The 15,295-nt window shown below is 37.6% G+C and overlaps 1 protein-coding gene across 1 annotated transcript in view; it reads right to left on the bottom strand.

Annotated features, from left to right (window-relative positions):
* The window catches only part of tgfbr3 (transforming growth factor, beta receptor III), a 113,581-nt gene that overhangs the window by 90,682 nt on the left and 7,604 nt on the right, over nucleotides 1–15,295 (bottom strand). The window contains exon 2 of the mRNA XM_057337362.1: nucleotides 14,251–14,400. Within this exon, the coding sequence (XP_057193345.1) occupies nucleotides 14,251–14,320 (70 nt within the window). The 5' untranslated portion in view covers nucleotides 14,321–14,400. The remainder of the gene's footprint in view (nucleotides 1–14,250; nucleotides 14,401–15,295) is intronic.

Raw genomic sequence — 15,295 nt, 5'->3', positions numbered from 1 at the left:
CTCCAAAGGGATGTCCGAGAGTCAGAATGGACTCGATCTATAACCATAAACAGTTCTTATATAGAATGAGGGATTAGGCCAATCCTCTGAACTCTTTGCCTTGTACACTGTAAAAAATGATTCGTGGCCCTAGTAAATATGGCTCAATTAAATAGGCTGATTTTCCTCAAAAAAATAAGTTTTGCACATTACTTAATTTCTTGCTATAAATGTTACTAAATTTATTGAGATTGCAGTTTGCTTAAAATAATGAGTAAACACAGCAAGTCATTTTTAGTAAAGTCGCATGAATCTGGTTATTAGTCAATTTGACTAAACATTTTAAGATTCGGTTAGATCATGTGACACAGCAGCGGCCATTTTCTGAAAATCATCTCCTCAGACGATAAAGGTGAGTAAACTTAACTTGTTTTATACTAAAATGTTTCATAAAATAAATCCCACCAATAGTGTGAAGATACATGTTTCTTAGTGTTTTCATTTGAAATAAGTTTAATTATGGTGGTGCACGTTTCTTGGTGTTTTAAATAAGCTCCTAGATATCAAATGTACAGAAACGTGCGTGCACAGCGCACTTCAACTTTTGTGAGAAGAAAGTTTATTTACATTGCTTAAATGAGATTTATGGTAAACAATCACGATTGCCTACTTTTATGAAGGCATTGAAAACACGTTGATAGTTATATTCGCCGTCCAGCTCCTTGAGCTTTTTAGGTTCAATTTGACACAACGCGCCACATTAACAGACAACGTTTTTAAGTGAGTTAAAAAGAGCGCGAAGCCGTCATTGCTTTATTTCAAACCTTTCATCTGTTTATCTATACCGCGTGCGAGCATTGCGATGCATCGCGACAAACGCCTTGTTGTTAATGGTTTCTGTTATCTTTTGTCATGTGGCATCTTGAGGTGCGGACAGGGTGTGACCGCTTACCGTGAGCTAGAAGTGCGAGGCGGAGGCTGGAACAGCGGGCTCAAATCTCTATGCATCCTGTTGGTTAGAAACCTCCTTAAAACGGCACACTGTCACTTTGCAGACACGATAGAGGAGAATTGTGTCGGCTAAGGCTAGTGATTAATTTTTCTTTTATTGTAGTACTTATATAATTGTTTGTGTGTGTCATAAACGCATATTTTTATACTGAGCAGTGGAAGTGAACAAAACACAGTAGTGTTAAGTACAATCAACTTTGTTAGTGTGACATTACACTATGGCAATGTTGTGAAGTTCTGGTAAAGTTCCATTATGTGACTTTAATATCTTTGTTTTATATTTTAGGAAAGCCAATTCCTGAATGAATGTTAAAAAATATTGGGAGACCTAATTTTCATAGTGAGGAACTTATACAGAACTAGGTAAGAACTTATGCAGAATCCACATGATGCAGCAGACCTGTGTGTGCAACATAACAGTTCATATTGATTCTTTACATTCTTTTAATTATCAGTATGTATATGTATATATTTTATACTATTCTAAATTTATATTATACATTAATATCATATTGTTTTGTTTCAGGACAATAATGGTGAAGTTAATCAACCTTGCAGAGCACACAGTAATCACCAGAGGGGGATCTCCAGATACTCCAGATCTCCATATTCAGCTCAACACCACAGGTAACATGCAAGCATACAAGACCACACACAAACTTTATATAAATAACATAACTCTACACGGTTATCAAATGCACATACACACTCATGCATACAACACCAGAAATATTAAAAACCACTAGCCATGTTGATGGTTACTGTTGTTATAATGTTGTCAGAATGCCTGTTGTTTAGTATCGTTTATTTGTTTTTGTTGTACAATGAAATTTACATTTCTGCTGTATGTTTCATGTTTAAATTATTCAGTGAAAAAATAAAGCTTTTAACATTTCACAGCTGTCCATTGTTTCTGTATTTTAGGTGTTAAGAACATAAAATTATTCATCTAAATGAGCTTACATTTGATCATGAGGGTAACTAGACTTTTTTGGTAGAAATAACAAAAATGTGTTAGTAAAAACAACTTAAAATTGTGAGTCACACCAACCGAAAAAATTAAGCAAAATCCCTTGCTGGGAATAGGGTTAGGGTTACTCAAAAATTTAAGCAATGCTTACTAAAGAATTTAAGGTAATGCTGCTTAAAATTTCATGTAGAACTGGCTTAAAAAATTGGTCGCAAAAATGATGCACTATATTTTTAAGTAACTTCAGCGTAATTTTTTTTCAGTGCCCTGTGAAATTCCCAGGCATTTTGTGAGGCTTCTTTTAATAAACACAATATTCTCTCTGCTCATGTTTTTATCTGTAATCGCTAGACCTGTACTGCTTATCCCACTTTGACTTACAGTCGAGCCAGAGGCAACAAATACAGTAAGCCAATGTACTCTTTCCTGGGAAACAGAGGCAGTTCCGTTCATCTGGTTTTAAATGAAAATGGAATCACAGAAGATGAGGGAAAGTAAAAATGTAATTTATTAAAACATAATGATAAATGATTCAAACATAATGACAAAAAATGGCCCCCCATTCACTCCCATTCTACCGCTTGGATGTAAAAAACTCAGACTGCATTATTCTCAAGAAGAAAGTCATATTCACTTAGGATGCCTTGAGGGTGAGTAAAACATGGGGAAAAATTTTGTTTCTTGGCTGAAATATCCCTTTAAGAGGGAGAGGAGACTGAAAACAATCCAGCCAATAATGAACTGTTATGTTTGTATTACCTTAGAATAAGCTGTTTATATCTACATACAGAGCGGGCCTACATACATTGAATTTGCCATGTTGCGCCGCCATGTTTTGTACAGTAGCCCTAAATGGACGAACAGCTCTACAAAGTGCGTTTCCTCTCCCTCTACCCTGCGGTACTTAGTCCGGTTGTCCCTGACTTTACAATGCAAGCATGACATGCTTAGCTTTATCATAGCTTAGACCACGCAAATAACAATGCAAATGAATAAAATAAGCGAAGACAACACAAGTACAAGCAGCACACTGGTTCCATATAAACAATGATGCTCAAAACTGCTCTGTTATACAGCTTATATTACGACAACAACATATCTTGGTTCTAACAAACAGAAAAACCAATGTTACTCACATACTGATCAGAATCAAAGCAACCTCCTCTGGGGTGATTTTTAGATGATCTTTCTCTCCAACGTCTCTCTGATGGAAAGTATCTCCATAGATATCTATGAGTATCTCCGCTAAAAGCCTTAGTACCACGGATCCTAACGCATCTCTGCTGGAAAGTCTTTATAATATTAACGCAGGTCCTGACTTTTATCCTTCTTTTTATACTTAAAATCAACAAACCCTTTGGGGCGGTTTCCCAGACAGGGTTTAAGCCTAGTCTCAGACTAACTTAAATGTGAGAGATGCCTTGATCGAAAACAACTTGCACTGACATATCTTAAAATATATCACTGTGATTGTTTTGTCTCAAGATGCACACAGTAATATTTTTTTGTAAAGTATGTTTTTTAAAACAATTTAATTATCCTAATTTAACTAAGGCCTAGTCCTGGTTTAAGATAATCCTTGTCTGGGAAACCGCCCCTTTATCTTATGTAATAAATAAGACATCGCTCTTTCTACAGTCTTTCTAATGCCCGCATGATCTCTTCCCTGCGTCAACATGAGAAAACACGCTGTCTCAGCCGACAGACAGCATCTCTTTTTGTACTGTGGTGTCCACCGTCGTGTTTCGAAAGGGAGGGGATGAACGGAGGACTGAGAGATTGGTTGCAATTCTCAAACTCACCACTAGTGACCGCTATAAATCCCACACTAGACCTTTAACACTAAAACACTGTATCAGTACAATCTCCTTCCTCCATGTTGGACTTTTTATATAGTTTAGCCTGTCCCAGATCATTATAGGACTGCATTATGGGATCATACCACTGATCTTTAAAGGGGTGGTTAACAATGTTAAACGTGCTGGCTTCTCATGCTTGACATGGTCAACTTGTCAAAAAACGAGTTGGACATATGATGTAGTATTTCTGTGCTCAATATACTCCCCCAAGGTTCGTATAGGTTTCAGGAAGTTTTTTTTCGAACATTAAATTCCGTTACGTAACAACTTTTCTTAGTCACTTATTGGACAATTGTCGTCATTTGTTCAACTCGTTTTTTGACAAGTTGACCATGTTAAGCTTAAGAAGCCATCACGTTTAAGAGTGTACAGAAGTCTGAATGCATAAAATAGCGTGTACCTCTGCTTTAAAAGCATTTCGATTGGGGACACATCTTTAATTTCTCAGGCAGGAGGACAGAGAGCTACAGGGCAGCTCGGAGGTCAGAGGAAAATTCCTGATTGTCGTTACTAGTCTATAGAGACAGCAAAACCTATGAAGGTCTGTGAAGAGGCACAAGCCATACTCTGTCTCTCTCTTTCTCTTCATCTCTCCCTCTAACTATAACTCTTAGGGCTTATATAAATCAACAGCCTTTGAAGTTAAGGATGACATGACCATTTCCCACAGGATAGTAGAAGGAAAAGAAACAAAGAAAAGAAGATGCATAACAGACAAGCAGACAGCTGCTCCATACATGAGTGTGCATGACCAGCTTTAATGTTTGCCCTGCCATAACATACAGGTCACCTTTACTGGTGGAACGCACACACATAAAGAAATCTACACAGGAATGTATGCATAGTAATACATCAACATACATTTGACAGGTGAGACATGTAGTACAGCCAACAAAATTAAAAACCCAGACATATGCATGCATTGATCTGTGATATCTCATGCAGAGTGTCCTCTGGACATTGATGTTAGAATCATACATACTCTTGCACAAACCCAAATCCACAAAAACATCATAAATACAAAATATTACCACTTGGTCAACCAGGTCAAGAAAAGCAATGGCAGACATGTGACACATATGTCGCCTACTACGAAAAAATCGGTCTGTGCTAAGAATAAATTAGCCAGTGTATCACACGTGCGATACAGTTTGGCAGGTGCATTGACACAGAGCTGTGTGTTTGTGTTAAGTGTTTGTCGTTTTTTTAATGTTTTTTAAACTGTTTTTGCAGTTTTTCGGCTGCATTGAGTCCATATATGTTAACCAGATGCTGACTCGCGGACGTGGCTGTTATTTAAATACGTCATCTGGCTGTTCTGCGTGAATGAACTACATAACACAGTTCAAACTGCTACACCAATGATGCTTGTCGTTAATATCGATATGGGGTATATTCAACTTGAAGCGGCTCTTTGGTGTCTGACATGCGCAGTACCCATGCGCAGAGTGAGCAGAGCACTCTCGCTCTGCGCGCGAACTGGACGGACCCCGCAATTTACATGTTTTAAACAAGTGGTGTGCAGCTGTATGCAGGGTTTTTCCTGCATAGAGAAATTGGAGGCGGCCGCCTCAGGCTCTCGCCAAAATTATGTTGTGAGTCTTCACAAGAAATGCTGCGTGCATTTAACGCTGTCATTGGTAACTGCACTTGCGACATTACGCCACAGTGGAGGCGCTGTTTCGTTATCAGCACACTGACTGAGGCGCTACAAAGAGATGCAGAACAAGAGCTGGCTGTGTTTCACGGCTGTTTGTTTTGCATCCAAGTACGTTTAAGTTCTTGAAATTTCTTAAATTAACATGACGTACATCATTGTAATGTCTTTAGCTGTGCAATTGGATCGTTGAATCAGCATATACTGTACACAGCGAGTTCGCCAATACGAACGCACATTGCGTTCAGAACGACTCGCACACGAATGACTCATTTGAACCGATTCATTTAAACTATTGAACTTTTCAGTCACTAGCGAATATAAGAGATCGTTGAATCATTTAAAGTGAACCACAGAGAATGAAAGATGTGAATGAGCTTTGCTCATTTTGAAAGACTGGTTAATTCAGTGGGCTATTGTGGGCTGAAAAGTTAGTTGAAAATGATAAAAATGCTTTATTTGATTAAAAAAACATTTCTGTTTGGTTGAATAAAAGTAATATTTTTTATAACTTAATAATGGTCATTTTTATCTAATTTTGTTAGAACTTTTAATATGTCAAACTCAAAGTCACTTTGGTTAAGCCACTTAAAGGTACGGAAGGCCTACGTGTGTGTACAGGATCAGGACGGCACCACCTCCGCCTCATTTTGAGCCAGGAAAAACCCTGTGTATGTTTTCAAATAGGGAAAAAACCCTGTTATTGAATTTCTTTTCACAAGCCATTTTAATAAAGGTGATTGTGACATCTCACATGAGGCTTTGACTTTCTAGTAAACATTTATTCCACTTTGTAGAAAATATCGATATACATATCGGATATCGCCTTTCATCAAAAAAAATACAGAGATATGAATTTTGGTCAATATCGCCCAGCCCTAGTAGTACCCCTGTAGTAATTTGATAAACTGTAGTAAACACTGTAGTATACAATAGTAAGGTTCAAAAGCACTATAGTATCTAGGAATTTTACTGCAGTTTACTACAGTAAATAAATACTATGGTATACTACAGTAATTTAAGTTGACAAATATACCACTATTGTATAATAAAAAAGAAAAACACATAATTTAGAAAAAAATTATCAAATTTTGGTAAACTAAAAATGATATGGCCCTAATTTATCCATCTGTGTGTAACATTAATGTCATTTGTCAGTTACCTGCCTATTCGTGTGATGAACTGCACATTTATTTAATAATACCAACATATGTTTTATACTTGTGCTACAACTGTTTGGCCTGTGCTACAAAACTTTAAACCTCTGTAGCACCAGTGGTATGTGCAAAAAAAGTTAACGTACAGCCCTGATGCTCGAAGTGGCCGCCAACTGTTGTAGTCAATTTATCAAAATGAATAGGGAATTCTACTGTAAAGCATTGTGAAACAGCAGGACACAGATGCGACGGGATGGCATGTGATTGGTTGAAAAAGTCTGGCATCCAGTGAAGCAAGGAAAAGAGCACTTTTCAATGATACTTGTACAGCCTGTTACCAGAAGTTCTTCTTACCATAATGGCAAACTAAACATTCCTCTGACCTCATTGCATTGTCAGCATTAGAACAGCACAACTACTCGACTGGCTCCTCAACAAAGGGGTGCACAAAAGGGAACATGCCATTATAGTTTTTAGAAGATATGGAAGGTTTTTTTGTTTGTTGTTTGTTTTCTGATGATGTCTGTCAAATATTTTTGGTTCTGTAGCAGATTTCTCTTTACTAAAAACGAAATAGCTTTATTATGAATAAGAGTTGTTTTTCAATATGTCATTTGTAGTAAAAGAAACACACAGAACAAATCTACGGTGCTGAGCTGTAATAGCGCCTGAATAAACTTGAGACCACTTTTGTCCATAGCACATAAACAGGGATGAAGAGAGTCCAATATCAAAGTAAACACTTTGATGCCTGTGGCAATTTGGACAGCGATTCTTCACCCCTCTATGGAAGCTTCTCCACTAGGACTCTACTCAGATAAACAAAGACGTCATGCTTCTCTTTGTCAGCGATCAGAGCAGCCACATCCTCTTTTTTTTTGCTCCAAACCTTCCAAGGACCTCAAACAAGCACTTGAGAGTACACCTCCAAATCACTACATTTCACCATGCATTGAGTGCATGGACTGTGATCTAAAATAAGATCATTTATATGAAACAAAAAATTTGTAAACACAATATCTTTTTTTGACATTCTGAGGCTTCAAAACAAACTAAATTAAAACAGCAAAAATAACAGATATTGATTTAATATATGGAGCAATAGCGATAACAGAGCTCTGACGAAACCCATGAGTACCACATATGAGAAAATGCCCTTGTTCTGACATTTATTGGCACAGGAATATCCCCACGGCTCTGTGAGTCATTTGTTTAGGCAGTTCCACTCGGCTATTTCAAAATGCTGCGTGCTGCCAAGGAGAACAGGCTTATCTGTCAATGTGTGTGTTATGCTTCAAATTATCTTCAAATTAGATATTGAATTAGTGTGTTCACAAAAAGTTGTGTAATCAAAACCACATATTTATCCTCATGTTCTGCCGAATTTGGCATCCCAAATACATAACCTCAACATGTAGAGTTTGCTCACAAAAATATATAATATATATCAAATACATATATATATATATATATATATATATCTCGGTAGTTGACCAATACACTGTACATGTTTCCCATAGTGTGACAAAAATAGCATAAGATAGACTTAGAGATAGATCTTCATTGTTATTATTTTTCTACATTTTTGCTGTCACACCATAGGACATATTTACGGTTTATTTGTCAACCACCCATATATTGTACATATTGCTATTTGCATTTATGGTTAGTGTGTTCTTCACACCCTTCAACATCTAAACGAGAGAGCCCTAAAGTTTAGTAAGCAAGATTATGTGTTGGATGGAACCAAATTGAATAAGCGTCAAACTAAAGTTAAGGTTAAACATTTATGCAAAGTTGTTGCCATAGCAAACTTTATAATGCTAATGCAGTACACACCTACCTAACATAATAAAAGATGCTAAATTATTTTTGATATCAGAGAAGCAGTTTTAGCAAGATGTTCTTCACACAGCTGAATGAAAATGAGTTAACTGTAGCAACTTTTCTACTTTTCAATGAAATCACGGCACGCTCCCTAGCCTTCTCCAAAATCTTGTGGAGCGTATTTTTTTTCCTGCACTCTATGAAACACAATGGAAAATGCAGGGTCACCCCAGCTGTTCTCCATTAGGGTTCTGGCTGGGGACGTCTGGACGTTACTGGCATAGCGTTTGTGGTGGGGAGGGTAATAGTAATAGAGAAAAACAGGAAAGAGTATTGAATTGACACGGAGAGATTGTGAGCCGTGGTGTAGGTTGCAGTAACCTGTAATTAAGCCAATGCCAGGTTGCTGTTGCTATGTGCACATCTCTACACCTCTGATTCACGCCAGCACAAGAGCAGCAAAAGAGTCTGATTACTAGCACTTAAATCATCCAGCAACATCTGGTTTAGGAAGGAGAACACTCTCTCTCTCTCTCTGTCGCACTTTCTCTTCAGTTTGGATCAGCATGTGGAGTGTGGTGGTTTGGATCTCGTTGCCTCCACAGCGCTGTGGCTCAGATTGCAGTGGTTGCGCAATGCAATTTGGCAGCCCTCACAGGCATACACAGACATACGCACATTCAGACACAGCCAGTCACACAAACCATAAAACAGCACATAGATCATTTCCCCTGAAACATTTGGAGAGCCACAGTCTGTCTGATTTTGTGTCTGACTTTTAAGAGTGAAAAAGCGAAGGAATCATTTTCAATGTGATTTCGAAAATAAAATGTTGTTTGGAACCGTTTCTCAGAGCAAGAGACTAAACAAACAGAAACGTCTATTGCAATACTTTACGATGATTATTCAAAAAGCTTTTTTCTTCTATTCTTATTTTTTCACTTGTTCTTCATTCTTCATACTATTTTTATGTATAGCATTTAATAAGATTTCTTGTAAAAAAAATATATAGGGTGAATTCAGGTTGATTGGGGCACTTTTTGCCATTGATTTGAGTGTCAAAAAATGTCAATCTACCTGAATTCACCCTATACATACTGTATATATAAACCTACTTTTGCTTGAAATCTAGGCATATAATTATTGATTCATTTGATGCTTGACGTCAGAGTGTCACTCCAACAAAGCCTTGTCTATATAAGCCAAAGATGACAGGGGGTTTGAGGTTTAAAACACTATGCATATGATCCCAGCACAGAAGTGAAAGTTTAACCAAAAAGTCTGAATCTCTCCCACCAGGCCATCCTTACTGTTGAGCCAATGATATGGTTTATTTAGAGCTCAGCTCATCTCATAAAACAGAGCTTTCATTTCTTTTAAATTATGATGAAGGACTGATTATTGAAATCTGTCATGTAGCCGAATATAACTGCAGATGTATTTCTGTAAACTATGTCACTCAACTTTCAGCACTAATTCATGTCATGTCATGTGACAGAATGGAAGAACTCTCTGTATGTATCTTAGGGGCTAACCGGGACTGTCAAGGGTAAAAGTTATAGAGTGATGAGGTGAAAAGTAAGACGCCTCAGTACACGCGCAGACGTGTGTTCCTGCAGCCGCCTCACAAGCCGCACACTCGGCCCTTTGCATTACCAGCATCCTGCAAGAGCTGTTTTTGGCAAGAGCTGCAAATTAATATCTGGCAGGATTTCTGCTCCACTCTCCGCTTCACCAGTGAAACCTGAGGGCTTCGAAAAGCCCTGCCATTCCATAATAACAGACTGTACAAAGAATTTACAGCATAGCAAGAGGAGAAAACAAAAAGGCAACTCTGCGGTAAAAAAATAAAGAAAAACAATTGAAGGAGTGAACAGTGAGAAATAGCGTCAGAAAACAGGCACCTTATTTAAGACACCTATTAAGGTTGTTTCTTGAACTCAAGAAAGTCATAACATTCAGATCCGACAAGACTCATCAGATGCACATTTCAATATTTTCCAAAGTCTTTCCTAACAAGTTTAAAGTGCAAATGTGACTGTTTGCACAAGATTCTGTGAGGAAGAAAAAAACTTTGTTACAGACTATTACTAAGTAATTACACACAAGTCATACTGATTTATGAGTGTTAACTACACATAGAGACCTAAAATATGATCTCCTATCTTGGCTCGCTTCATCCTGTCCATTATATTACAGCGAGAAAAAGATCTGGGATGTTGACACGGATCATTTTCCTCTTTAATCATGCATCATACAAAACTCCCCGGCGTTAAGTGAGGATAATCCTTTCTGCTGGCAACTTAGGTCTCTAAAGACATAGCGATGTTTATATATCACACATCTATCTATAATCAGATGACTACAGCTGCATGTTATGACTGACAGGGATCTGAAAGTCGAAAGTGCTAAGGGCAGAAAACACTTTGATGCCACAAATTAGATGTCTCTGAATTTGTGAGGGAGTGCTACAACAAAACAAATGTTGAAAACAGTAAATACACTAAAATACTACACTAAGTACACTATGGCCAATGTCACTTTTTTCAAAGTCTGCATGAATCTGAGTTTGTGATTGACTTTACTTTCATAGCGACATATTTCAGAAGAGAAAGAATAGTGAGTGTGGTTACATTCAACTGACTGGACTGAGGAAAGCTGGTGATTGATTTAGAAATTGAGGTTTCAGGTGACTGACAGTTGAGTTAACAGATGTTCAGAGCTTAACAGATTTCCAACGAAATATGTTCTAACCAAGAAGTCAAACTTACGTCATCTGAGAAGGTTTAGTAATTAAGAGGGGAAGTACATATTCAGGTTTTGATAAAAGATTACAAAATTAAAGACAAACATCTTTTTTTGTGTGTAAGGAAGAAGGAGGTGGAAGAGCATGCTCAATGTGTCTTAGCTCATTTTGTTAATGTGTAGGTCAGAGTCATTAAACTCAAGAGACAATCTAACACAGTGGCCATTGTCCTCCTTCTCACAGTCACAGGAATCATTCCAATGGAAGCAGACAGAAAGCCCTGTTGATGGTGTTGTTTACTGTATAAAAATATTTAAATGACCTACATTTCAATAAACATTGCTCAGAAAGCCCTCTGCTTCCTTGCCTTATTTAGACACAGCTTATTTCTCACCTCCGGGAAACATTTATCACTCGTTATTTGTTAATTTATTGGCTGGTTAACATCAACTGCCTGACAAAACAAAATATAACCATGCAAATTTATTTGGGGTTGTTTTATTCCCATAGCTATTTGTGTTACCCCACAGTTTGATGAGTATTCTAAAAGGTGAAAAGAAATATGACTACAGAATGAGTAAGTGACGCAAGAATTTTGATTGGTAGTGTACTGTACATATATTGATATTGTCATGGTTCTGCCCCACCTTGTCTTGCTTCTCTTGACCTAGTGGCAGAACCATGATAGAACCTCTTGTTTTATGTGGAGAGTGACGTTTTGTCCCTGTTGGTCTTCCACTCTCCGGTGTGACGTCTCTGTTCCCGCCCTTTCGTCTCCTCGTTATTGTTTGTTAATTAGTTCATATCCTGCACCTGTCCCCTCTTGATTTATCCCCTTTATTATGCCCTTGTGTCTTCTGTCTCGTGCTGGTTCATTGTCGTTTGTCTGGTGAGTGCCTGTTCTGTGTTAGTCTAGTCTAGTGTAGTCATTTGTAGTTCATGTCATGTCATGTTATGTTTATCTTAGTCTTGTTAGGTGTATTTAGTCTTAGTCCTGTCCTGTTGGAGATTCCCCTGTTTTGTTTTGTTACCCCCACGTGGGTCTTTGTTTTGTATTTATATTTTATTAAATGTCTTGTTAACCCCTTATCCGCTGTCTGCGTCTGGGTCCACTGTATTGTGTCCTTGATCCCTCACCATTCATGACAGATATTTCCAAATCTAAACCTGTGCCCAAAGGAATGAGATCTGGGTTGTAAACTAGAAAAATGGCATTTGGTTTAATTGACAGAGAAATCAAAAAAGTAAGACTGACCAGTGGGACGTGTTACAAACAACGATACTACGACAGAACAAGACAAAGTAAATCAAAGCGTGCTGAAAAATACAAGTTCTCTTAAATCATAACGCTCCATCAAGACAACCCAGACTTGATGACTGTCATAATTTTCCCTGTTTTTTATGTTTGCTTGGTTCCTGCCATTTTGTTTTCTTTCCCCTTTTTCTCTTGGCATGCAACTATCTGTCAGGCTGTTGTGCCAGAGGGGAACAAATCATCGCTCTTCTGAAGAGACTGAGCCAACAAGCCTTGATCAATCAAAAAGATAGAGCTGCCTGAATCGGGTTAGAGGAGGCATAGCTGACATGCGGTGCTGCTCTTTCGGGCTGAGAGATCGAGGCTGTCAGCACTTTCTTAATGCAAATCCCCCCGGCCTCTGCTCTCTGACAGCCAGATCTAGAAGACTCATGCTGGGAGGAACCGGGGAAATTCCGAACACAGGGGGCGACTCGTGATTGCCTGACAAAACAGGCAACACTGCCTCACTCTGTCAAGACAATGAGCACGGAGCGCAGCTTATCGCGAACACACCCTACAAAGAATCCCTCCAAAGAACATGTTTAGTCTTTATATGAAAAAACGAATGCAGACATGAATACATACAGTATGGTCATACATATAGTTTCCCTTATGACAGTTTAAAGTGCAGAATCACAGAACAACTATGAAACTAGGGCTGAAACAATTCCTCGACTAACTCGAGTAATTCGAATACAAAAAATCATTGAGGCGATTTTTGTTGCCTCGAAGCCTCGTTTAATCCATTTAACTACAGTACACACGGAGCACTGCGTTTCCCCATGGACCGTTATTACTAACACACAGCCCGCTAAACTCTATTCATGTTACAGGGCTCTCGAGTCTCACGTGAGACACATGCATTTTAGTCTTCACACGCTCACACGTGTTTCTCATGCTGATAAATAAGTGATAGCTTATTGAAATGGTGAACTGCTATTTTACTTAGTTTTAGTCTATTTTGCGAGTGAAACTTATTTTCCAGCTGCATTGAGTCCATAAAACTAGATGCGGACTAGTGGATGCCGAATCCTGTTATTTACACATGCCATCTGTCTGTTCTGCATGTCTGAGTGAATGAACTGCACAGTTTAACATGCTACACGCGTGATGCTCATGAATTTGTCTGCGTCTGTGCTTTATGAGGACATGAACACACGAACTTCATCTCCAGAGTTGCTCTTGAGAGTTTATTTCAGAACATTTTACTGAGTGAAGCTAACACACTAAAAAATAAGCGTCTTCCCACGACCTGCCAAAATAAAAGTCCGGTTAACTGTATTTTTATGTGGACAAATATATTACTATTTAATAGTAAAAAAGAAACCAAAACTAATTTAGATAAACTAAATGCATCATGCATAAGCTGAAGTTAGTTGTTTACCTTTGAAATTATTATTTCTATTTTTATTAATGTTTCATATTTATACATTTGTATTAGGCCTATATTGCATTTTGAATATAATATGACAATGGAATGTACTAAATGGGTTTAGTTTTCACAGATATTAATGTATGCAATTTCAGCAATAAATATGTTACTTTTTCTAAAAAAGGAAACAAATTAGTTGTTCATTTTAAGAGACCTGTCTTATTTTCTCTTGTATATTTAGAGTTGCTCTTTAATAAAGAAAAAGTACTTATTATCCGAATACCTGATGGAAAATCAGTAGAATACTCGATTACTAAAATAATCGATAGCTGCAGCCCTATATGAAACATTCTCAAGTTTGTGAACAGCTCTTACCTGCAGAGGCCAAGTAGCAGAAGGTCAAAGCCAGGAAGGTGGAGGGATGTATGTATGCTGTTAGCCACATGGTTCGAAGAGAGTGCCTTCCTAAAGACAGACGTATAGAAACAGAGGCGACAGGGTGTCTTCTTGCTTAGTTTGCACTGTCTGTATAAGAGAGAGCGAGAGAGATTTTAGTCTGTGACCAAACAGCAGAGTATTAGGGTCTTAATGTCACATCCTGTATGCTCTGAAGGGATAAGACAGCAGGACTCTGGTTGAGGTGGCAGCACTTATTAATCTCTACCACCTAATTACGCCTTGTATGAGTAGTAGAAATGAGGAGAAGAAATGAGTCATCATTTAAAGGGATAGTTCGCCCAAAAATGAAAATTCTGAAATCATTTATTCACCCTTAAGTAATTTCATACCTGTATAAATTACTTTGTTCTGATGAACAAAGAGAAAGATATTTGGAAGAATGTAAGCAATTTTTGACTACCATACATCATTGACTACCATAGTATAGGTAAAATTAAATGGTAGTCAAAGGTGCCCCAGAACTGTTTGTTTTCCTAAATTCTTCAAAATATTTCATTTTGTGTTCAACAGAACAAAAAAATATACATTTTTGATGTCATTTGAACTGATCATGATGTCCCAGAACTGAAAATTGCTAAAATTCTTCCAAATATCTTTATTTGTGTTCAACAGAACAAATACATGTATACAGGTTTGAAACAATCTGAGGGTGAGTAAATGATGACAGAATTTTAATTTTTGGGTGAACTATCCCTTTAATGGCCTCAGGCTTTGGGAATCAGCATGAACCTAACAATACATGTTATGGGTACCACAGTAATATTTTAATTATTTATATGTAGTAGGCTACATAGTTATTGTTTTGTTTTGATTTGCATTGGACTTCACAAGTTCATAAAAAAATCTTTTTGTTAAACAATGCAGTGATAAAAATTTTAAACCCCACAGAGACACCTGGAGTCTGCAGTTAAGAGTATTAACAGACAAATTTATTATCACAACCACAACTGAATTTAGGAGA

Source organism: Triplophysa rosa, linkage group LG7 (genome assembly GCF_024868665.1).
Source record: "Triplophysa rosa linkage group LG7, Trosa_1v2, whole genome shotgun sequence".
Lineage (NCBI taxonomy): Eukaryota > Metazoa > Chordata > Actinopteri > Cypriniformes > Nemacheilidae > Triplophysa > Triplophysa rosa.
Note: the sequence above shows the minus strand (reverse complement) of the source record. Positions and strands in the feature narration are given on the sequence as shown.